At 43.0% G+C, this 24,283-nt stretch overlaps 2 protein-coding genes across 8 annotated transcripts; one reads left to right on the top strand and one right to left on the bottom strand.

Annotated features, from left to right (window-relative positions):
• Positions 1-481: 481 nt before the first annotated feature.
• On the bottom strand, positions 482-15,602 carry ano8b (anoctamin 8b). Of its 2 annotated transcripts, none has more exons than XM_037249116.1 (19): positions 15,244-15,602; positions 10,320-10,430; positions 10,076-10,208; positions 7,588-7,726; positions 7,420-7,516; positions 7,229-7,345; positions 7,032-7,159; positions 6,661-6,822; positions 6,430-6,582; positions 6,148-6,274; positions 5,983-6,038; positions 5,821-5,895; positions 5,399-5,646; positions 5,125-5,284; positions 4,571-4,951; positions 4,231-4,422; positions 4,020-4,151; positions 3,496-3,606; positions 482-3,203 (listed from the first exon to the last, which is right to left on the bottom strand). In XM_037249116.1, the coding sequence occupies exons 1-19, from the start codon at positions 15,410-15,412 to the stop codon at positions 2,511-2,513; spliced, it is 3,384 nt and encodes a 1,127-aa protein (XP_037105011.1). In that variant the 5' UTR covers positions 15,413-15,602; the 3' UTR covers positions 482-2,510. The 2 variants fall into 2 exon arrangements, with proteins under 2 accessions (XP_037105011.1, XP_037105012.1); XM_037249117.1 differs by having other exon boundaries at positions 4,231-4,410.
• gtpbp3 (GTP binding protein 3, mitochondrial) lies at positions 560-23,483 on the top strand. Of its 6 annotated transcripts, XM_037249121.1 has the most exons (13): positions 560-682; positions 1,136-1,181; positions 1,334-1,409; positions 17,428-17,607; positions 17,689-17,775; positions 18,211-18,293; positions 18,515-18,634; positions 19,402-19,474; positions 20,240-20,383; positions 20,733-20,898; positions 21,839-21,969; positions 22,037-22,223; positions 22,746-23,483. In XM_037249121.1, exons 3-13 carry the CDS (start codon positions 1,364-1,366, stop codon positions 22,975-22,977), a joined length of 1,449 nt encoding a protein of 482 aa, XP_037105016.1. In that variant the 5' UTR covers positions 560-682; positions 1,136-1,181; positions 1,334-1,363; the 3' UTR covers positions 22,978-23,483. The 6 variants fall into 6 exon arrangements, with proteins under 6 accessions (XP_037105016.1, XP_037105015.1, XP_037105014.1 ...); XM_037249120.1 differs by having other exon boundaries at positions 1,136-1,409; XM_037249119.1 differs by having other exon boundaries at positions 560-1,409.
• Positions 23,484-24,283: the final 800 nt, after the last annotated feature.

The following is a 24,283-nucleotide window of genomic DNA, read 5'->3' as shown; positions in this document are numbered from 1 at the left end:
TTTTATTAACTATCAACTTTTTCAGATCTTACAAAAATATGACAAAATAAATTAAAACATAAATACTTTAATTTCCCAGTTATTGACTTTTAAAAGAGTTTTTGTACATTGGAAGAGCTGCATGATGTTCTGCGAGGCATCAATTGATGATGATGATTGTGTTCTATGTATTTGTAGCAATGTTGACGGCCAGATGTTCACGTCTTACAATAACAGGGAAATGTTTCTTTTACTTTTGAGTTGCTCTTCTGAAACATCAATAAATTTGTCAACTAGGAAACATGACCTAGTTTTCTGATGTTTGGAGTTTCTGCAGCAAAAAAACAAACTGATGAATACATTTGATATATCATGGAAAATCAACTTTTTTTTTTTTTTTTACCTTTTAATTACATTTCACTTGGAGTCTCCACGATTGTTAAAAGTTTATTCTATCCCGCCAGATGTTGTAGAAATACTTTTATAATCTGTTTGGGGGATCTTTTTTTTTACTTTTTATCTATAACGGCACAGTCGATGGGGCGGCACTACCAAACAAGGTAATGGGTGGGACCAAACGGTTTCTCAATTATGTTCCGTTGTTGGACGCGTTCATCAACACAGAGAAGGATTTGCCGAAAAACTTCGTCTCATTGAGGGTTCAGTTCCTTCAATCTATGGAAACGACGGATTGAGTAAAGCGGTAAGCATGAAATGACACAAAAACTCTATTTGACTTTCATATTATTGCGTGTCTACGATACCCTCGTTTTCATAGCATTAGCATCAGTCTTTCTGCTAATTTTAGCTTTATGCACTCTATAGTTTCACTTCCGGGTGTATTTTGAGTAGTTGTGTCAGATGAATTCCATCGAAGGTGCTCTTTTATTCTTGGGGGAACACAATAATATGTTAAATTCATTCGTCTGCTGTTGACATCGTTTAATCAATCCAAAAGTTTGCGGTGCAGGAAAACGCTACTTCCGCTAAAAAAGGGTGTGACGTATCTCATTTGCATTTAAACAGACCGCACCAAAACGGCTTGCTCCTCAGAATGAGTCAAATGTAAAAAGGATGGATTTATAACCATGATATGTCATCTTTAAGTGGTCTATGTGAATGATATCTATTGTACAGCATGAACTTGTGATTTCAGTATCCTGGTTTTTCCCATCTGAAAATCATACACTTCTCCCAGCCTGGTATTTATAATCACCACCTCAAAATATTTAAAAACAATCTGATAGTTTGTCAACATATCCCTTATTGCATGTAATGTAATGCGAAAGACACATTTTTACTCCTCACTCATGGACCTACAGTGACATTAAAACAAAGGTCTATGTTGACACAGAAGAACAACTCTACTGATGCAGTGACTGAGATGCATAAGACTGAGACGATGCAGAGTGACAAAGTGATTCTTCCAGGTAAGTGTCCTCTGTTATTGCCAAACCCCTTATCAGTATCAGTGATGTGGGAATGCATAGGTAATGCCTCTCAAGCCAAAATGGCGATGCCTTCTCTGCACCATCTTGGCTCAGTCTGCACACTATTGTCGCCTTCCAGTGTTTAAAAAAAAAAGAAAAGAAATTGGTAACACAAGAAATCTGGCGCCATCTGTTGTTGAAAGTGCAGAACTGAAAATTAAAACCAAGCATCCACAATAACAGTATCGTGGAAGAAATACCACTTTGGTCAAAACTAAAAAGATTAGCACTGATAAAGCAATCCCGTCACGAGAGCAACTTGCAAAAATAAACATGGACTATTTCTGCTTATGTACTGTGCGAAAGGAGGAAATCTATACAGTCCAGTTTGCATAATGTGTCAGGCAGAGTGCAAACATTTGAATTTGCCACTCAGTCGCCAAGTGTGTTTGGACGCTGTGAAATGAAGAACCTTGTTGACTGACGTTGTTGCGAAAGAATCCTATATTGCCACAGATGAGAAGATGTTTACAAAGCTTAGACCTCACCTCGGCTTTAAAAATAAAGCGGGGCGTACACATCAAGGATGCCCCGCTAAAGGGGTTGGGTCACAATAAAACTGCAGCATTACACAAAATTCAGACGCCATTAATATTGCTTTTCTTTTCTTTTTTTCCACCTAAAAAGAGGAGGGGCCAAATATTTCACAGTTAAAAACAAGATAGCTGTCTAATACTGATTTGCAATGACTAAGAAACACTCTAGTACATTTAGAGATCCTTCTTCCTCGCTTGAAGGCTTTTGGAAGATGCTCACAATTGGCCACAGAAGAAATTAAGAATCACAGCTTTTTGCTTTGAAGGCTTCAAATGATAAGAAATGCAGCTCATGCATTTCTTTATGTATTGCAGACATGATTGTGTGTGTGTGTGTGTCGTGTACGCGTGACAGAAGGTTCAACATGGTTCTGATCAAGTCTAGCTTGTTGTTCAGGAGAACCAAAAACAACAGGAATCCATTTCAACTTCAAGTAGGTGGCCTGCTCTTGCCACACGTCTCCACTCTTAAGTTCTTCCGTTGAGGTGAAACCAAAAGGAGCTACTAGACTTTGGGGCCGGGAGGGTCCAACTCACCGTCCTCTGACCCCTCCCCGCCAGGAGAGGGGATTTCGTCCGGGATACCGTTCAAGTCGGACCTGGAGGCCGGTTTCTCTGCCGCCGAGGATCCTTCCCCGGATCTGGGCGGCGGCGCGCCATTGATGCAAGTCCCCGCTTCGGGTTTTCCAAAATTAAACAATTTGCCAGGGTTGAAGGCTTTGCTGGGTGACTGAGAACGCTCCTGCGAGCTGCTACCTGATGATGAAGAGGATGATGCAGATGTACCGTTGGTGGCGGCCTCCTTCTTATTCTCGGGCGATTTGAGGAATTTGAAGCTGAGGAACCCTGGCAGTTTTGCTTCGGTGGGCGACTGAGGGGAGCGGGCGCCACCTGAGGAGAACTTACTCTGCAGCGGTATGATCTGTTTGAGCTTCATCACGTTGTTGTTGGCCAAGAGCGAGCTGGGCCTCTTGGGCTTGTCCGTCCCACCGCCACCACCGCTGCTGCCGCCGCTGGCAGGGCGCGATTTGCCGCTGTGGCTTTTGTCGTGGTGGTGATCCCCGGCCGCGTCTCCCTTGCTGTCATCCCTTTCTCTTTCTCTGCGGGCCATGTGCTCCACTTGCCTCTGCCTCTCCTCCTCCTCCCGTTTCTTCCTCTGCAGCTGCTGGTAGTGCTGCTGAGCCTGACGCTCGTGTTTCTGCAGAGGGAGCAAAAACACAACGGTGTAACGGGGACACTGCTTTTATTTCTGAACACTACTGCTGACAGAAAGCATTTGCAGGACAAACTTTAGTCTCTTCGGTCTAAAATTAATTCTAATATGGCTGTACTGATGGTGATGAGAATTTGAAGCTGTTGTTTTTTTTTTATACCAACTGGGTGGCCCAAAAAAATCTTGCCTGTCTCAGTCTTAAGTGGTTGGCACTTGACCAATTTGTCCATATGACCCCCCCCCTCCTCCTCACTTATTATGCGTTCTCATAATTCACCTTAAAGGCCTCCCTGCGCTGATAATCCAGTTTAGCCATCTCCTCTTTGACCCATGTTGGAATGTCAGGAATGGCCACATGGATGACATACTTCAAGAGGACAGCGAAGTGCTGCGGAGAGACAAGCAGACAGGTCGACAGGAGGACGAGCGCACACGAATGAATATGAGACAAAAACCTTTATGGATGCAACACTCGGGCTCTTTAGTTTCCCTTGAAATAAGCCTAATTTGGTTATCAGGCCAAGATAGTGCTGCAGGCTGTTTACCTTATCTTATTAAAGACAGCTATGGAGCTGTGGGCTCCCAGCACCACAACACAAATACGTTGCGGGTACTTGAGGACAAGACTTGCCACCGTCCTCGACTTTCTGATGACGTGTCATCTCTAAGGTCTGCTTAAGGGAAGACCACTTGGGGCCAAAGAAGTGAAGCATTTTATCTTGGCGCAAATCGTATCTACACTTGGCTCCAATTAGGTGCAATGGCCACACAATCAATTTTGGCCATGTTGAGGTGCGGTACCTCGAGGATGACAATGGAGATGATGGCCATCTCAGGGCTGAGCCAGGGGAAGAGGCGCTGCAGCTGACCACATTGACCAATCAGGTAACAGTTGACAATGATGGCGATCAGACCCATGGCTTCCATTGCAGACTGAAACAGGAGAGGGAGCGGGTGTGTGTGTACAGAATTATTTTGTTTAGAGGTGAGCCTCAGGAGTTTTCCTTCTGACCTGCCACTGGCCAATGCTCTCCACTCGGAGACCAAACGGCCTCTGCAGACCCGTGCACAGCTTGAAGGCGTCGCTGCGGATCTCGATGATGTTGTTGAGAAGCGCGCACAGGGCAGCCAGAGGGAACGCCGAGGAGAACAGCACCACATAGCCAAACTGGACAAACATCTCCTGGTAGTCCTGGAAAGTGTCCTGACAAATGATTGGCCACATCAACAGCAAGCGAAGGATTTTGGAGAACCACATTTTTGATAAAAGTTGCTTTGTAATATTTGAAAGGTTTATAACTTGGTGCCACTGTCATTTAAAGAACAAATTTGCAACTGCTGGTCCCTTGTACCTCGTAAGTCTGCATGCAGCTCTCTATCTCCGCCTGAGTAAGCGCGGTGCTCTCCTTCACTTCCGGAGGGTCGATCCACGATTCCCTCTTTGACGTAACTTCGCCCCGCTCTGTGCTGCGGCCTCTTCTCCGATTTCGCAACGGTGCGCTGTTCTCGCTCCTGGAGGCAGGCGGAACAGCGGCAGCGGCGTGGTTGATTCCCTCCGACTGTGCCACGCCCCCACCTGCCTCCTTCACGTCATGGACGCCATTATCAAACTCGTCGTCACACACTGAAAACACAGAGGTCGGGTCCATTCCTTTATCCACCATAGTTGGGCTCCCTTCCTCCATAAAACTATTGTCCCCTTGGTGGCCGCTACACAGCGGCCTCCTGTCCAGCTACACACAGGAATAGAAAGAAGAGAAAGAATCATCTTCAATTTCACTTCAGACAATAGATCTTTGTTCAACCATCTACACCAGTGACATAGTGACAGACAACCTCACTCTATTGTCCTCCACTAGATGGCAAAAGGTGCTATAAATGATATTTGTGTCCCAATTTGACAAACCTTCTCTATAAAGCTGACTTTCCTCAGTTTCAAACCGCAATCGATCAGATTTTCATCCTCGGTTTCTCCTTCGCTGAACCTCCCGCTGTCAGCCTCGTCCCTCTCGCCGCTTTCCTCCTCGTCGGGCACCCCGCACCCCCCGTTCAAACACTTCTTTTCCCTGTATTGAACAAAAAGACAGAGTGAGGTTAATCGGTCAATATAAACTGGTTGAAAATCACTCGTGTGACAAATTGCATGAAATCTTAATTTTGTGAGCTATAGAGGGCCTGACCTTTTGTCCGTGTGCCCCGACCCGGGCCTGGTGCCCCTCAGACCAGATCCCGGCATGGCCGCGTCGGTGGGCGCGGCCTGTGCTTTTCCAGCAGCCAGCCTGGCGTATTTTAGCAGCACGGAGAGCGACAGGTCCCACAGGGCTCGCAAAGTCAGCTCGCCCAACTTGTGGCGCTCATACACGTAAGGCTGCAGCACCTCCTTCACGTTTTGAAGGAACTGGCGGATGATGAGCAGAGTGGCCAGCATCTGACAAAGACCACAACAATATCAAAAATGTTATTAAAAGAGGATCGTCATGATTTGGTTCTCAGACAAGCGAAACCGCTGAGCTGGGAAGTTTAGGCATTAAGTCAATAATATCATCCTCAGAAAGTAATATCCACTTCTTCATATGAAGAATGAAAATGTGCCCATTCTCACCTCTTTGAGCCGCTCCATGTCTTTGAGGTAGAATCCAATGTAAAAAAGGCTGAGATATGAATTTACGAACTGAAACTGTGGGAGAAAATGAGATGTCATCAAAGTGAGAAAGCAAAAAAAAAAAAAAAGTCAGCTGTAGATTATGTTGGATTAATCACTCACAAGAACCATTTTGATGATGAGATTTTTCTCATAGGCACTCTGGAGTCGATAGTTTTCTGTGGAAACAGAAAAATGACTGTTGTAGTGCAATTCAAATGATTCATATCTGAATTATTGTCTTCAGTTTTTTCACTAAAAGATCAATTGAGGACTGGTGACATTTACCCATGTCATTGAGCCAGCAAGCAATTTTCCTGTAGACCTCATCACACGCAGTCACAGTGATAGCGAGCATTATCTTCGGGATGAAGCGAGCCAGCCGAGGCATTTCCTTGATCCCCATCACAAACTCCTGGAATGACAAAACACTCATTCCTGGTTTTTTAATCCCTCAGAATTTTCTAGGTAAATGTGACTGAAATTTAATTTAATTCATTTTAAACCAATGTAATTTATATTTTAATTTAAATCAATTAATTTAATTAATTATAAAGGCAGGTGACCTACCTGTAGCTCAAAACAGATGAGCATAACCAGGAAGACAAAACAGAGACACAGAAGACAGATGGGCAAGCTGACCAGCCACCTGAACACACGTCTCCGCCAAGGCGGGTAGTAGAACTCCTCACGTCCTGTGACAGGACTACAGCGCTTGACTCCCTGCCCAGGCATCAAGAAAGAAAGGCATGAAAGAGAGGCCAAGACAAGAGAGAAGATAAAAGTTGGAATCTTTCAGACCCGGAACTGAGGACGTGGTTCCTCCAGGGATTCGGCAGGCGTGTCTAGAGTTCCCCATTTGTACGCCAGCTCGGCACCTCTCCTCTTCCACCGTTCCAGAAACAAAGTGGCCCACACCACGTTGAAAAGCGCAAAGACCACGCAGCAGATGTCACGGCTCGTCTGAGGCAGCAAAATAATTAAATGATAAGAAGAATTGATCAAGTGGAGAGTCTCGCAAATTTTTAATATTAATATACATTTCTTAATTCAATCAGGCCATAACCTTAACTGCAAGAAAAAAGTGCTTTGTTGCCATTTTGCGGTATTTCTACAAAATGATTGACTAATCTACTGATATTGCCCAATCACGTATTGATAACACGTCTCACCTGATCCGACTCGGTGAGCATCCACAGTACAAATCCGATCACAGCAGGGTACAACATAGAAGTGGTGTAAAAACCCAGCCAGGCAAAGTACATGGCTATCTTCACACCAAAGTAGTCACAGATATCATCTGGAACACAAACAAACAAAGCTCAGTCCTCCTCACTGGACAAAACAATTTGTGTTCCGTTGAACTGACCTAAAGGCTGTTTCTCACAAACGGCCTGGACCCAAGACGTCATTAAGTGACTCAGGACGTGCTGTTCGTGAAGGGGAAACATCTGCTGGATCACACCTCGTGCACTCAGCTCCGGAACTAGAACCAATCATTGGGCACCGTTCATAAATCAAGCCAATATAGTTAGAGAAATGGAAAATGATGCGGCTTACTGATTGGTTGGCCTTCCAGGAAATTGATATTATGAAGCACCTCTCCATGTTTGGCACGTAGATTATCCAGCCAGTATTTAATTATGCTCTGCCTCTCCTGGTGACAGAATTATATATATTTTTTTGTGTTGCAAGCATGTGCACGCAAGTGTGTTTTTGCGAACGGACCTGCGAGGTGAAGAAGCACAGCTCGCTCTCGATGTTCTCATAGATGTAGTCCTCCTCACAGGAGAAGCTCCGTGTTCCTGCTCCAAACTCGGGCTTCACCGCTTTCCTCAGGCCCATTTCTTCGGCGCCTCGCAACAAGCTGCAAAAAGAGTTAACCCAATTAACCTGTCATACTTTTTTTCTTTTTTTTTTTTTATTGTGGGAGGGAATTCCATTATCTGGTGCAAATCCACCCAAGCACAGGGAGAAGATTGAAAATTGATTTACACTTCAAACCTTCAACGTGTGCCTAACCACTATGTTCCTGTGCTGCTAGCAAAAACACATTGCCTTTTTTTTTTTTTTTTCAAAATCCCAAATTACTGCCAAGTACCACAAAACAATTACATTTAGTGTAATAATAGAGCTCTGACAGGTACGTGTAAATAAATAAAAGATATAAATAAAAAAAAATTAAAAACACAAGTCGCTTTCGCCTGACTTCTCAATAAAATATTAGGAAGGTCGTGAAGAAAATAGAATATTTGTAATACGTATATTCCCAATAGTAATAATAATTCCGCTTTTCATTTGTTGGTGCAATAAACGTGTGCAGTGCAGTTGTGCTTTCTGAACGGTGCTGTATTTGTCTTCGAGTCATTCCAGCTCGCCGGCTGTGTTCCATCTTCATCTTGCTGTCTCCTCCTCTAATTTCCCTTCGACCAAAGCACCCAACCCCCATCCTTTTTATATCTCCTTCCTCTCCTTTTATCCAGCTGCCATCCTTCCCTTTCCTTCTCTCCGTCTGCCCTTCCCAAAGGCTGCAATCAGCCAGCCACATGTCCTCTGTTCACTGGATGGAGGGATGGCGTCATCTCACCTCTACGTGAACATGCAATCTAGGTGGGCCTGCAACCTCCATCCGGGCTCTTGGGGAAACAATGCGCTCAAATCCATGATGGATTACAGTTTTAAAAAAAGAGCTGTAAGCGTGTGTGTCGCAGCTTAGTAGTGTGGTGGGCAGCGCAGTTTTAGGAAAAGAACTGGAGGCCTTTTTTAAAATTTATTTTTGTTGAAATGAGACTGAACATGGGGGGAAAAAAAAGACATTAAATCCCAAAAGTTGTCAAATACCAATGGTACACTGACAAACTAAATTTACTCACATTTGCTAAAATTTCTTCTATTTTCTTTTGACTTTTTTCAAATACTTTTGGTGCATTACCGCCACCTTCTGGGCACAGATGATAATACACAACTATTTACTTAACTCCAAAAATAAGCCAACAATATTATGGAATTCATAGTCCAAAAAATATGATACTCATGCTTTTGGTCTTTGTTTTTTTACATTGGCACTCTCACGTCTTTCATTTTGAAAATACCGCAATGTTGAAAAGTCACTTCAGGACAAGGTTAGAATTAGCAAATATGATAATGTCATCAGCATAGCAAAGATGATCTTGCTGTTTGCCTTCAACCCTTCAGGCTTATCCTCAAGTTTGCCACTGTACAAGTTAAACAAGTCTGGTGACAAGATAAATCCCTCAGCTGATCCAAGCTTCTGAGCAGCAGAATTTTGCAATAATAAAAGAAATGAAGCGAGCAATTCATCTGAAGAAGGCAAGAAATTAAGTTATAGGAATGAAAGAAAATGTCTCACCACTACGTTACCGTTGTGCGCACTGGAAATGCCCACAAGACTTAGCACATCTTGCCTCATAGTCAACGGATGTGACTTTGAATCTCAGCAAAGCCTTCTCCCTATGTATGTTATTCCAAGAACATAAAAAAAAACACCCCTGCACATTCCACTTTAAATTGTACAAGAGTTGAAGAGTTTGTGCTTGACTGGCGACCAGTCGAGCGTCAGATTGACATCCAGATTCATAAAACAGCTCACCCGTCAGCACGAGAAAATCATTCTCAAGATGCAGGGAGAGAAAGGGAGGAGGGGGGGGGAATCCTTCTTCTTGATCATTTCATCTAAAGCCCGCTGGTATACTTTGAGAAAGTGGTCTCTCTAGCCTCCTCCTGCAATATAGGACCTCCCATGTCATCTTCCTTTTCCATTATCCTCATTTTAACCGCAGCCTGTCCACGAGAATAGCCCTCTCCATTCCCTTTCACCACTTCCTATTCCATTTTCACGACATGGCAGATTGCGTGCCGGCCGCTCTGAGCCGCATTTTCAATATGCACCAAACCGACGGTAAAAAAGCTTCTGCGCTCGTTTGATGGCCACTTTTAAAACAAGAGAAATGAAAGTTCCACTTGGGTGCCGATGGAGTGAAACTACTTTGAAAATAAGCGAGAGCTGTGGAGTGCTGAGACATCGTCATTGATGATTTGCAGTGCTTACAAAAGCTGCAGCATGATCAATTCTGGTTAGAAGTTACCCCCCCAAAAAACTCAGAGAAGTGCTACAGAGATGCTAACCAGACCAACTGTGTTAAATCACTCATATGCTACTGTCAATTTTGGAAACCAATATGGCACCTTGTCTTACTTTTCATAGGTGGCGGTGACGAAGAATGCGTAGACCCGCGTACGCTTATGATGACGGATTTGGATGATGAGCTCTGGAATTCCCAGCCGGATGTGGTTGAGTAGCCATAGCAACGTGTGATCATCTGTCGTATCTGGGATGGGGATGGAAATAATCATCATTTTCATTTAACATTATGGTTGAAAACTGGGACACAAATGAATGATTGCACAGGAGAGCATTTTGGTGTGTTTGATCGGTTGACCTGCAAATGTCATGAGGACGTCACAGTTTTCTGTGGGCACCGTCTTCATCCAAGACTTATGAGACATGACGTGTCTGCCAGCCTGCAGCAGCCTCTTTCCAAACAACTTATCTGAGAAAAGCACAAACATAGAGTAAGTCAGCTTTTTACAATGACACAGTGGATAAGTCTGAAATCGGAGGTGTCAAACTCATTTTTGTAGTCATAGTTTCCCTCGGAGGGTCATTATGATTGACTTCGATATACAGTATAGGCTACAAAACAAACTGATGAATAAATAGTTTTGAAATTAGAGACTAGTAAAATACTTATATTGATCATGACACAAAGTCAATGCAAAATGTGTCTTCACAGGCCACATAAAATTATGTGACGGGCCATATCTGGCCCCCGGGCCTTGAGTTTGAAATTTTTGTCTTAAACATTCGCCAGCCCTTTTTTGACTAGACACATTTCAGCATCAGAGCCACTCATGTGATTGTCAGAATCCATCAGGGGCAAAGCACATTAATATCACTCCAAGTATCTGCGAGGTTATTTTGTGTCAAGCCGGCCGCAAAAGTAGGTGTTACTTGCTCTCAAAGAGAATGAATGGTCAAGGTTAGAAAGCACCCACAAGCAGGTAAAGCGGTCAATTACATCAAAAGCATCAATGCATTGTTACTCGGCGCGTCAGCTTCCCGGATCGCACAATGCTAACGTGCAGTAAAAGGTGGTGTTTTTCGTCGTCGTCGTTGTTGCTACTTTATTGCTTGCAACAAGCCCAGACTTATTGCTTTGGAAAAGAGGTCTGCTAGCTGGTGGATACAATGCTGCTCTGTCATCATTGCTTTCCTGCAACTGTTTTCAACACACTTTAACAATACTGTGGCAAATATAGCAAAACAACAATATTATGTTATTCTACCAGAGGGATCAAGAGGGAGATGACACTCAGAAAATTAATTAGCACATTCAAATAAGTGTGAAAAACAAAGCTTAAGCTTTTTGGACAGCTTGTCTTCTCATGGAAATATTTGTTATGAACTCATTCAGTGCCATTGGCGGTTTTAGACGTCGCAGATATGAACTGAGTTGGCAGTGAATGAGTTAATATACACAAGACTTTTAACTTACATTAAAAGACTGCACAAAACACAATCTCACGAGAATTATAAAGAAAAGAACATTTGAAATTGGATAAGGAGGCAATAAAAGGATAGCTATTAAAATAGCGACTTTTGCACTTACAAAAGACAAACTTATCTGCTCTTCCAGCGTGAAGGTCGTTTTCAAACACTGTGCCATCAGACCCAAGGGCTTGTTGGTATTTAACTTTGTGATCCTGAGAAGTACTCACACATAGTGAAATGTGAGTGCATTGGCTGAAATGCCGCAGACAGCGCGGCGGTGTCACCACAGCCATTCTAATGACTTTTGTATTCATCGCTGTGGGCAACGCACAGTCCGCTCGAAGCAATCAGACCACTTGATATGCTTTCACGGACTTCCAAACCAAACTGATTATTTGCCTCCATTTTACGAGCTTCACTGAGGTTTTTCTAGATGAATTTACTGCTGTCATTTTACTCAATTTAAGTATTGGCCATTATGTAAAATATTTTGCTGAGGTCAAAATGTCATCTCTGGTTTTCGCGGCTGCAAACTCCAAAGGATAAGACAACTTTACGGATGACAAGTTGCTACCTATTTGACAACACGCACACTCCAGTGCACACACATATTGGGGTAAGACGTCCGGATGCAAACATTAACACAAACAGAATATGAACACACCGCGGCTATCCAAACAGTGAGTCATCAAATCTAAAATGCCCCGAATAAATATTCCAGCCTTAAAGATGAAGAGAAACTATAACTTTGATGTTTTGGAAAATAGAAACGAGAGCAGTCAATCCAGACGACAGGTGACATTTTGGAGGCATTTGGATTAGGCAATAAATACTCTATATATTTATCTGTGCTTTATATGCTTGAGCAGACGTGGAAAAAAAGAAAAAGGAGCTTTATGTATTTACCCAGAAAGAAAAAAAAACTGTGGTAAATCCATTTCATGCCCATCTGACATATGAACACTACTCCTTCAGGCTGAAAAGAATATTTTCACGAGGGGATTACACATTATGGAAAAAGCAAGTGGTGATGATGATGAAGACGGTAGAATGAAAAGATGCCTTTGTGCAGCAAACAGGGGCTCGTACTCGCATGGTGGCCAAGTGCCAGTTTTGCGGAGGAAAGACATTTTTAATCAACTCACAAAAACAAAGAATGTAGATTACATTTCAGAATGATGTCCTTTGAACCATCACAATGAGTCCCACCTAATTTAGGCCTTCATTTTTTTTGTGAGTTAGGAGCCAGATTAGCTTTGTGTTGTGCCAGCACCATGAGAGATGAGATTATAATTATAATCACAATATAATCATAGCCTCTGCTAAAGTGAGAGAAATGATGGTGGGAAGAGTAGCAACAAAATCAAATCAATTGCGCAATTTGACGGCTGTGACCTAACCAATCTGTGAGATGATGTCGATGGAAAAAGACGTGAGCTCAATAAGAAGAGGAGACGCTAATTATTGTGCATTAGTACATCATTCCTCCCATTTCTAAGCAGCCTCAATGGGGAGACGGAGGAAGACACCATTGATGACTGAGGCAGCTTTGATTCCTTCAGAAAAGAAGCTTAAAGACGATCGATGCTGTTTTTTACGACTGACTCGTTTAGCGCAGTGGACTTTAGAAAAAGAAGAAAAAAAAGACTTGAAGGAAATCACACATATACAATATACTCACTGGGAGTAAAAGCATTTCTCACCCTGTTTTTTGGGATTTCAACTGGCTTTGCTTAGCAACCACCAAAAAATAAATAAACACAGGATGACCCAATGCTTTTTTTTTTTTCTATCTACAATATCAATGTGATTATTGTATCACCGAATGAAATCCAAAATCACACAAGCAATCAATGCCACATGCACAAAGCAGCATGCCATCTGTGTTTGAAGCATATTAAGCTGTGTGACATCATTTTCTGCTTCAGTTTCATCAACTTAATTGCACGAAAACAGAAAGGTGGAAACCGCATCGGGATATTCGAGGTAATTCACCAGTTGGATGGCGAAGAGCAAAGATCCAATATCTCTGCTGATTAAACCGTGAAAAATGGAAAATCTAGGGCACTTGAAGATGGCTTTGTAGATTCCTCAACAGTACTTTGTGACCATGTGGATTTTTAGAAAGTATTATTAGGAAAAAAAAATTGACGCAGTGACAAAGTACAATCGAATAAATACCAACACGTAGTGATGACAACTTTTGATCCCCACAGAAGTCGAAACTGCAGAGTTACTCTCAGCATGAGCTACAAGGTCATCGCAGGAATTATCTTGGAAGAATTAATAGCGATCTAAATTCCAATCTGAAACGTGACCTAATTGGACCTCTTTGTTAATTGTATGTATCACACTGACTCGCAACTAGCTAATTGGACAGCCACAAATGACGTGACCTGATTTCCACTACACAGGATCTCTCTCTATCAACAGTAGCCCCCGAGGAAACTGCAAATAATTGTTGTTTTTCTCCACTTTAATTAATCTTTGAGGGCAAATAGTCAAATGGCGATGTTGAAAGAAGGAAGACAGGATCAAAGTCATTCAAGTCAACTGTGATGAAATTAGAAAAATGAAGCCGAGGCAAGAAGCGATTACCCAAGAAAAATGCTTGCAGGCAGAACCGCAAACAAATCTCAGTTGGAGAAATTTGGTGCAATGCTGGATGACTGATGTTGAGACACGTCATGGCTGACTTGAGATATCCTGATTGTATTCCACACCCAAAATAGAAATAGTTCAGATAACTTTCAGAACTTGAATGATCCTATTTTTTATGTGTCTCTCTAAAATTGCAAAATTTTGAATTGAAACTTTTACGGTTGTAAAACTTGCTATGTCAAACTAAAGAGTGAGGAGATGGACATTTAAGGGATGTTATTTGTGTGCAAATCAAGAAGCACTTTGATTCGCCCTCCGATGATAGATAGAGAGAGAGATCCATTTAACACCTTTTAGATTCCAGGCTGCATACAGCTGGCACTGGAAACAAAGTTGGCTCAGCCGGTATACCCGGAAACGTGCCACCACCCTGACCTGATGACATCAGTCTACTCTTCCAGTCAGTAGCAGTCTTCTCAGGTTACTTCCAGCAGCCTGACAGCCATCCCACTGCATCACTCTGCAGCAGCACTTGCAGGCTGCAACCCGCACACAGCAAAACAAACCTGGCTCCGTGCGATGTTGGTCTGTTTGGAAAATCTTGTGCTATTCTTACAAAGACTGCTATGCTTTCATACTGTCACGTACCTGACAAATGCAATGCAAAATTGGAAAAATCTATTTTTTTTTCTTTATGAATACATGCATTGTAAACATACTTGCGCTGCAAACCAGTACCATAACAGCTTGTACAGAGGCAATAACAGTAAAGTAACAATAGCCAATCCAATACATAGTTGTTAAACATTTGCTTTCCAAAGGAGGAAGAAGAGCTCAAATGACCACCTCCATCCAAATCCCTTAATAAATAAAACCTAAATGTACTGTTTTCAAGCCCATCAATGCAGTGGAAAGTCGACTTAAGTCTCCCGCAATAAATAACATACACCAGAAGGTCAAAAGCACTAATGGTCCTTTTTCCATACGAGGCAGCAGCGACAAGAAGAGGTGAAAGTCTTTTTATTGGATTTTTTTTTTTTTTTACATAAATCTAGTGCGATCCGGTGCTAATTTTAGTCAGCACGGTGCAGACAAAAGAAGGGTGCCTCGAGGTGTCTGACGCTCGTCTCGTTTGCAGCCATCCCACAATCCACCTGCCCGCATGCCCTCCCATCATCGGGCCGGGCCGGGCCGGGCCGGGCCACACTCACCCAATACGCCGGAGCTTTGGGATGGGTTAGCGGTTGTCTCTGGCCTCTCCGCATCCGCCTGCTGCGTTCGATGTCGGTGGCGGCCGTTCTCGGCTCCATCGCCGGCCGCTGTGGCACCAGCGGCAGCCGCCACCGAGGCTGCAGCGCCTTGCGTCCCCGCGTCGGGCATGCTCTCTATCCGCGAGGAGCGACGCGTGTTGAGGGGCTTCTCCTTGCGCTCGAGCAGGATTGTCGCATCTCAGGGGGAGGACCGAGCATGGGAACGGCGGCGGTGGACTTTGGGATCCAAGAGTGGGAAAGTGATGTGAAGGTTGTTTGTGATGGTGCTGCGGTGGGGCAGTGGAACAGGATGCGTGCGTGCTTCGATGGAGCGCTACCCCGCGATGACTACAGGGGCGGGACAAAAGAAAGGGGGAAGGGGGGGCACGGGGGGCTGGGCCACACACACCTTGAGTTAACCGTATGTCTTGGAGAAAATGATGATATTCCACTGAGAAGGCAAAGGTCATGGACCAAATATGCAGCTATCACATCCACAAGTGCAGTTATCAATGATGTGTCTACAATAAATAAGAGGTGTGCTAAAGAAGGAAGGAAGTTGCTATGAAAACAAACTGTATCTTTAGGTAATCACAACTAAAATAACATACACTATTACATACAATCACACATCTGCTCAAATTGCGAGCCTCGGGCACGAATTGCAATGACCCAACCCCCATGCAATACTTTAAACTAATGCAATCCTTTATTCACTTTGTTTCTGTACTGGTATAAATTATGTAACGTATTTAATGTGGATACAGTTCATCGCTAATCATTTCTCTTGTCAAGTCGCTTCTGAATTTTCTTTTTTTACTGGTCACAGGGACTGCATCTATCAATGAAATAGTAATATGAGAAGTAGAAGAGGGAGTGTGTTGTCAGGTTTGTTTAAATGGAAAAGTCCTGTTCCTTTCCTAACAATGTAAGACACAAGTTGGCACCTTATGTAAACTTGCATACATGCTTCAAAACAAACAGTATTGCTGGTTACGTGGCCGTCAGCTGATGCTTGGTGTGGTGTGTTCCAATGTTTGTGTAACATTATGATATAATAGTGGTTGGAGACATGGATATTTGTCCAGTGGCGAGCAACAGCTGTTGGGAACCCGCTGTCCTTTTGTCACACAAATAATTAGAAACGCTGCAATGCTCTTTGGGTTCCAGAGCTGAGATTCGAACCGTCGACCCATTGTCACTGGATGACCTGCTGTAACATCCATGCAGCAAGTCCACTCTGCTTAAATGACAATTACCAAAAAATAAAATAAAAAATAAATAAATTTTAAAATATATATATAATATATATATATAAATTAAATAAATATATCCATCCATCCATCCATAAGTAACAACCATGCAGCAAGTCCACTCTGCTTAAATGATAAACAATTAGCTGAGGAAAAAAAATATATATATATATATATATGTGTGTGTTTGTCTATTTATTTATTTATTTATTTATTTATTTATCTATCTATCTATCTATCTATTTATTTTGCATTTACCTCGGTAATAATAAGAGGAACCCGCGTGCTAAGCAGCACGGAAGGAATTCAAAGACGTACAGTAGGCGGGACGTAATGCAGATTGACAGGTTTTTAAACGAATGAACCTTCATGATTAACCAATCAAAATCGACTAGGAAGCTGCAGACCACACTATGCTTTACGAAAACAATGTGTCAGAAAGTGCATTTCGTCTTTTGTTTCCATATGTGACATTTACACGTCCTATTATCAAGGAAATGTAGTGCCGTAGTTTCACAACGTCAGAATGCCATGGAATACATTTTATGGGAAGATAAAAGTATCTGTTTTGTGTTAGTTAGTTTAAAAATCACTATGTTCCTATCGTCTGTCCATCACGGAGTCAGGACAGTTCCAGGCGTCTTTAAGACAAGGTTTGTTTTTCCTGCGTTCAAGTCAAAGTAATGGCACTGGTGCATACATTTTGTCCTGCCCAAATTGTAACATGTCTCTTAGTATATTCATATAAATTTGCTGTGTTTTGGCTCTCATTGGCCTCATAGAATTCCAATAGTGTATTGTTGTTTTTATAGCAGATGGACTCCACTCTTCAGGCACCTGAGCTCCTTTGATGGAGTACCCCCTGCTGAAACTATCTTTGCATTATCATCAGGCCATGGTAAGTGCGGTGTTGCTGTGGTCCGGATCAGTGGACCCGCATCTTCAACAGCCCTCAGGTGTATGGCGGGGCTGACACACAACCTGCCTGTTCCTCGGAGCGCATTGTTAAGGAGCATCACACATCCTCAGTCAAAAGAGGTGCTGGACCGTGGGCTTGTCCTTTGGTTCCCAGGTGTTTAAAACACTTTACATTACTCGAACACATTTGATCTTGACGTTTAATCTCTGACGATTCTGTCTTTCTTGTTACCAGCTCCTCATAGTTTCACAGGAGAGGACAGTGTTGAGTTTCACATCCATGGAGGTCCAGCTGTTACCGCTGCTGTCCTTCAGGCGCTAGGTAACTTTCTATACGTGCTCTCCTTTGTAGAGCAAGAATACATTGATGCAGTGTTATACGATGACAAACACACAAGCTTGACAAGAAACTGACCAGAAAAAAAAAATGTTTTTTTATTGCGCTTGCTTCTTTTTGCCTGTAGAGAGCAGTGTTGTATCGGTTTTGAAGGACAGTCTGTAGCCAGTCAGGAAAAAAAAAAAAAAAAAACGGTTCATATGCCATATTTTGCTGCATTCGAAGACCATATTTTCTGTTGGATAGTTTGAATAGTTGGAGACATTAAAAATAATGACAACAATTAGTTTCACATGAACCCTACTCGATACATGACTCTGATTAGATTTTTGTCATTGTGTGCTTGTGATTGTGTTTTGTCCACAAATGACATCCATTTCTTTAATCATGTTTGCATGCTGTGTTCTATTTATTTCTCAGGAAGTGTGCCTGGCATGAGGCCCGCTGAGTCTGGGGAGTTCACGCGAAGAGCCTTTCAAGCAGGGAAACTTGGGCTGACGGAGGTAGGTCGAATACATCTGAGAGCACATTGTTCAGTCGGTCAAGGTCCTTGAGTTATTTCCAAAGAGGACTCGTATCAAGTGCAGCGAAGCCCACAAGCAGAAAAATTCAAAGAATGTCCTCCTTGCTTGCCCTTTTGTGTTCCTCTGCATGATGTGCACACACTCACAGCCCACAACGAGGTGCTCTAAAGCAGCAACACCAACACATTATCTTCTTGCAGGTAGAGGGACTCGGGGATCTGATCCATGCCGAGACTGAGGCCCAGAGGAGACAGGCACTAAGGCAAATGTCAGGAGAACTTGGCCATCTCTATCAGGGCTGGAGTCAAAACATGAAACGGGTACGTTGGATTTACCCACCTCAACTTCTTTGCCTGCTGCCCACCCTTGACTGTAATTCTATTTAGGTGACGACGGAGTCCCCAAAGTCTAGTGAAATGAGTTTAGAGATGATTTGAGCTTTGTGGCTTGACCCATTATTCTTTGTGGAAGTAGCCATCACAAGCTGTTTTGCTTTACTGTGGTCATAAAAGGCGGAGTGTGGCCAGTAAAATATTTTATGGGTACTCAAAATACACCTCACACCGTTTCACTCATCTGATAAACACATTGTTATCTTTTCACATCATGTGACTCTATGTGGAGGAACATTCTGGACTCTAGCCAAACCAAACGCTCCCGTGTTTCACCAGATGGGAGCATCTGTTCCAGGTGTTTCTCTTGAGAAACTTCCTGAGATTTTTTTTTCTTCAGGTTTCCTAATAACATCTTTGTTTTAGGTTCAGACCTCTGGGAATGTGAGAATAATATAATAAGATGAAATGAGAAGTGTTATGGAGCTTTTTTTAAAAAACAATATCACATGTGTGTATGGCTTCCTGTTTTTCTTCAGCTATACTATACTACTATTGTGCGTGTTCCGCAACGTCAATCATGAAACTGATTTGTCATGTGGTGGAAATACAGAGACTTTCCACAACACATTTCAAACTGTTCAATTGTATATTTTGGTTTTCCATGATAGATTACGTGTCAGATGCTCACTTAACTACGGTCGCCACGGGGATCTCAATTTAGAAATGTATTATCATCTCCACTTCTTTTTCAGTGTCTTGCCCATGTGGAGGCCTTCATAGACTTCAGTGAAGATGAGCTTATTGAGGATGGCGTCTTAACCAGAGGTATGTAGTCATTTCCAGGCCTTCAGAGAAAAATGCAGGGGTGCCAAAGCTCGTTACTCCCCGAGGAGAGCGGAGACAACTTCCCGTTTGGATCATTAACTGGCCGTGGTGTGCTTTTGCTGCACTGCAGGGAAAATCCAAAAAACGCTTTCCTTTGAGGAAGCGTAGAGAGAGAGCAGTGGGACAGTGGAAGCATTTGTCTTGCCTTCAAAGCCCAGCTCAGGAATAGTACCGTCAGCATTACCGTGTCGACTGCTTTCCCACGTGTGAGCAAAGCTTCTGTCGCCTGCTGTCTGGCATTGGCACAACTTTTTAGAGAACTTTTGTCAGTTCCAACACAATATAGCCTGGGAACCGTTGTTTGTTTTGGTGGCACGGAATGTGGGCTCATGCCTCAGAGGTGCAAATAAGAATAGATTCCACTTTAAAAATAGCAAGCCTCGCTGGCACATTGTCCTTTTCCACACTGCCACACGCAAAAATGCCCCAACGGATGGGGACAACATGTACTCTACTTCTTTAACTATGTTTGTGAGTTATAGGTCATGTTTTGATTTCGGAATAATCCGCAGAATCATTAATATGCTATCCGTTTGAACTTGAAGTCATATTTGGCAAAAGAAAGCCCTCGACCTAGTTTTTGTCTAGACAAATAGAATCAGACAGCAGAAGTCTTTCCTTCAAAGCGCAGAAATCTCATGAACAAAGACAAGAAGGTGAAGTCGAGCACCGTACCTACGTCATGTCCCGTTCCTGTGTTTTCAGTGGATGGAATGGTGCGGGATTTGCAAAGCGAGGTGGTGCGACACCTGAGGGACCAGAGGAGGGGCGAGCGGCTACGCAGCGGGGTGCAGGTGGTCATCGCGGGAGCCACCAATGCGGGGAAAAGTAGCCTCCTCAACACACTCTGTAAGAAAAAAACATGAACAAAAACACATTTAATCAAATATATAGATTTTTTTTTTTTTGTCTGTTCCATGCTTGTATGGCCATCATGTCGTTTCCCATGTTGTGTCAAGCTAATCAAACACGGGTTGTTTATAAACTAAGGATGTATTTGTTTGGCATATTGTATCCTGAAAGCATTTCGAATTACACGACATAAACTATCCTGAGTGGAGACGTGTACAGTCACCCCAGAGCTTCCGATTAGAATCATTTGTTGAACTGTCTGGAGAGCATCAATCAATCACTTCAATCTATTGCACCTCTGTAAATGATTTTGGATCATTCATGAATCTGATCTTTTGAAATCCAGGCCAGAGACCTGCAGCCATTGTGTCCCCCATTGCCGGAACCACCAGAGATGTGGTGGAGACGGCTCTGGACATTGGTGGCTTTCCTCTTGTCTTGAGCGACACAGCAGGCCTCAGAGATACTCGGGACCTGGTGGAGAAAGAGGGCGTCCGTCGAGCTCGTGAACGGTAGTGCAATGTTTACATTACAGGGAACGGAATGGCCTGTCAGACATATTTGGTGACATACGGTCAGCCGCTCTGTGACCGATGTGTCTCAAAACAAAGGAAGGAAGAAATAAGTCATCATCATATAGTTACCCAAAAAACTTATTGCTTGCCCGTGAATATAAATACATGGAGAAACACTCCCAGGAGGTTGCGTCATGCATAATTCCGCCTTGTATTTACCACACCTCATCCGTGATGTTTGGAATGGACATATTGAGAGACAGCCACTTCCCCTGTTTGGACTGAAAAAAACAAAATCATATTTGTCAAAGCCGTCATCACTGCTTTGTCTGGCACTAAGAAGCCACTAGGCAGACAGATGGACGAATCATGACAAGTGAAACAATCCCAATGACATCAATGGGCAGACAGATGGAGGAATTATGACAAGTGATATGTTTGGTCATAAACAATCCTAATGACATCAATGGGCTGAGTGTGGTGAATCCGTATCCTCTGACGCATACGCTTAAAATTCCTGTTAGGTGCCATTTTGAACAAATGGTTCAAGTGGCAAGCTGCTGTGGAGGAAGGGTGTGCAGTTTGTGTCGTGCGTGAAGCAGGTCACACACTTGTGACCTGTGTCACTACAGGAAGGATGGTGGTAAGTACAAGCATCCGCTACTGCTCCTGCTCCTGATCCTGCTGTGAGCTTCTCTCCTGAGATGGACGTTTATCGGAGTCGGTGCTTTCCCCCCCCAATGGAAATATTAATGGACACCAATGACCTGACGATAACAAAGATGATTGAAATGATAAATAACAAAGCAGTCTCATGCTGAGTCAAAAGATGAATTTTCAAAATTGTCAAATGGTGAGCGGGAGCGCCAACAGAAAAAGCTCCATCCCCCTCTGAGCCTCCGCTTAGTCCCCCTGAATTGTTGACTTTTTTCTCTAGAGTTGCACAAGCAGATTTGACTCTGGTGGTTGTGGACTCTTCGCTTCTCCCTACTGATGTCAAGCAAGCTCCAGACTTTCTTCAGGACCACCTCAGAAATGTCCTGCTCGATCAGGAGCAGATCCACGCAGGTACCGTGTTTACATATTGCTTTCAATATATTTGTGTTGAATGACTTTTTTTTTTTTTTCATCCCAGATTTACCATCTGACAGATTCCTTGTGGTCCTGAACAAGGCGGACTTGCTGCCTGAGCAACAGCGCCAAATGCTACAAGTGAACTTTGGATGCATCTCTGGCCTTCCTCATGTTTGTGTGATATCCTGTCACACCAATGAGGGACTTCAAGACTTCCTCGCAACACTGCACAGCAGAGTGAAGACTTTGTGAGTCAGCAACATTTACTACCATTTCCAGTTAGGATAATAATGATCATAGTATTTTGTTTTGCTTGATGTCATGTTTATGAATGATACTGTAGATAGCGAATGAGTATTGCTCATTGTGAATCAAATTAAAATTGCAATATCTGGCAGAAAATTTAAAATTAGGGTTAGGGTTTCAAAGTTGGGTTTCATACTCGGGTTAGGGTTTCAAAGTAGGATTTAAAATTAGGGTTAGGGTTTCAAAGTAGGGTTTCATACTAGGGTTAGGGTTTCAAAGTAGGATTTAAAATTAGGGTTAGGGTTTCAAAGTAGGGTTTAAAGCCATGGTTAGGGTTTCATACTAGAGTTAGGGTTTCAAACGAGGGTTTCAAACTTGGGTAAGGGTGGCACTTTTCACATCCTAAGTGCAGGAACTGAATAAGTAAGGGGATGTAAAACAATGGAATCCTTGAGCTATAAATAGTTTTTTTTTTTTTAAAAATCCATATTTCACCAGTTCAGTAAATCAAACTTCCCATCTAGGTGTGGCGACCCTCTGTCTGGTGCCCCTACCCTGACCCAAGCACGCCACAGAGCCCACCTGCAGCAATGTGTGGCCGCCCTGGATCAGTACCAGCGATACCGTGACCTCGACCTGGCTCTGGCAGCGGAGGGCATTCGCTTGGCTCTCACCAGCCTGGGCCGGATCACTGGAAAAGTTGGACCCGAGGAGATACTGGATATTATTTTCAAAGACTTTTGCATCGGCAAATAGTTGGCTGGCTCATTTCCATGTCAATGATCATTCTGTAAGAATAACAGTAAATGGCCCCACAGGCTGGAAAGTCAGTGAAAGAACCTTGGCACTGTGCCAAGCTTTGTGTCACTAAAAGAACACATTGCATTTTTGGCTCCGATTGGTTCCCAAGACACTGCAGATGGTATTTTATTTCTTATCTGTGTGGAGTGTACACATGTGCGGTACACGATGTACGAGAGGTCGGCCAGTTTTTGGTCAGGTTTGAAAACAGTGTGTAGACTTTGATGAGTGTTTATTGGGCCCCTGAGTCCAAACAAATCAAATTTGGTGGCGCATAATAAAAGTGGCAGCACTTGACCACTGCAAGGTCACAACTCTCAGTACGGATGTTTGTATGTTCAGTCTGACCTGGAACAGCAGTTACCATTTCAGCTGCATCCACACATTCTTCTGTTTTTGTTTTGCTGTGTTAAAGCTGGCAGTTGATTCGATGAACATTTTTGGGCTTTAAAAAAACAAAACAAAATGCCAGTCATTTGAGTTTATATTGTGACAACTTAACTAGTTATCCAATATATCTACTGTAATTTCACATTAGATTGCTGGTTTGAAATGTACTATTATTATTATTTTATTTTAATAAACATTAAAACCTGTTAAAACTTGTCTGGTGTTTTATTCCTTGTTTTTATTGTTTTGGGCATGAAAACAAAAATCGGACATTTGGTTAACTGCTTTATATGACAATATGTATATGTGTTTTACGTTGTATATCTGTTGGTGTCCCCCCAAATAAAGAGCAAGTAGTCAAATACACATTCTTGACACATACAAAAAATGCATAAAGTTATTAGGTACACCTGAAAATGGTGGTGTACTTAATGGAGTGTCCGTGTGACGTCACAGATCAACCAGCCAATCAGGAGGTGGGGGTGAGGGCGGGTGGGGCACTTTTCACTTTCAATTCAGCTTTGGCCATGATTTTTCCCTAATTAAGTGGCCTGTGATTGAAAATGGCGGTGTACCTAATGGAGTGTCCGAGTGACGTCACAGATCAAACAGCCAATCAGAAAGTGGGGGTGAGGGCGGGTGTGGCACTTTTCACTTAAACCAGGGGTGTCGACCTCCAGTCCTCGAGGGGCCGCGTTCCAATATGTTTTCCAAGTGACCCTCGTTAAGCGCACCTGCGTGAAAAGTTTTAGCTGCTTTCACGTTCTGCAGGAGCTAAAACTTTTCACGCAGGTGCGCTTAACGAGGCAATCACACGGACACTCCATTAGGTACACCGCCATTTTCAAGTGTACCTAATAACAGGCCACTC

Source organism: Syngnathus acus, chromosome 4 (assembly GCF_901709675.1).
Source record: "Syngnathus acus chromosome 4, fSynAcu1.2, whole genome shotgun sequence".
Taxonomy (NCBI): Eukaryota; Metazoa; Chordata; class Actinopteri; order Syngnathiformes; family Syngnathidae; genus Syngnathus; species Syngnathus acus.
This window is presented reverse-complemented; position numbering and strand designations above follow the sequence as displayed.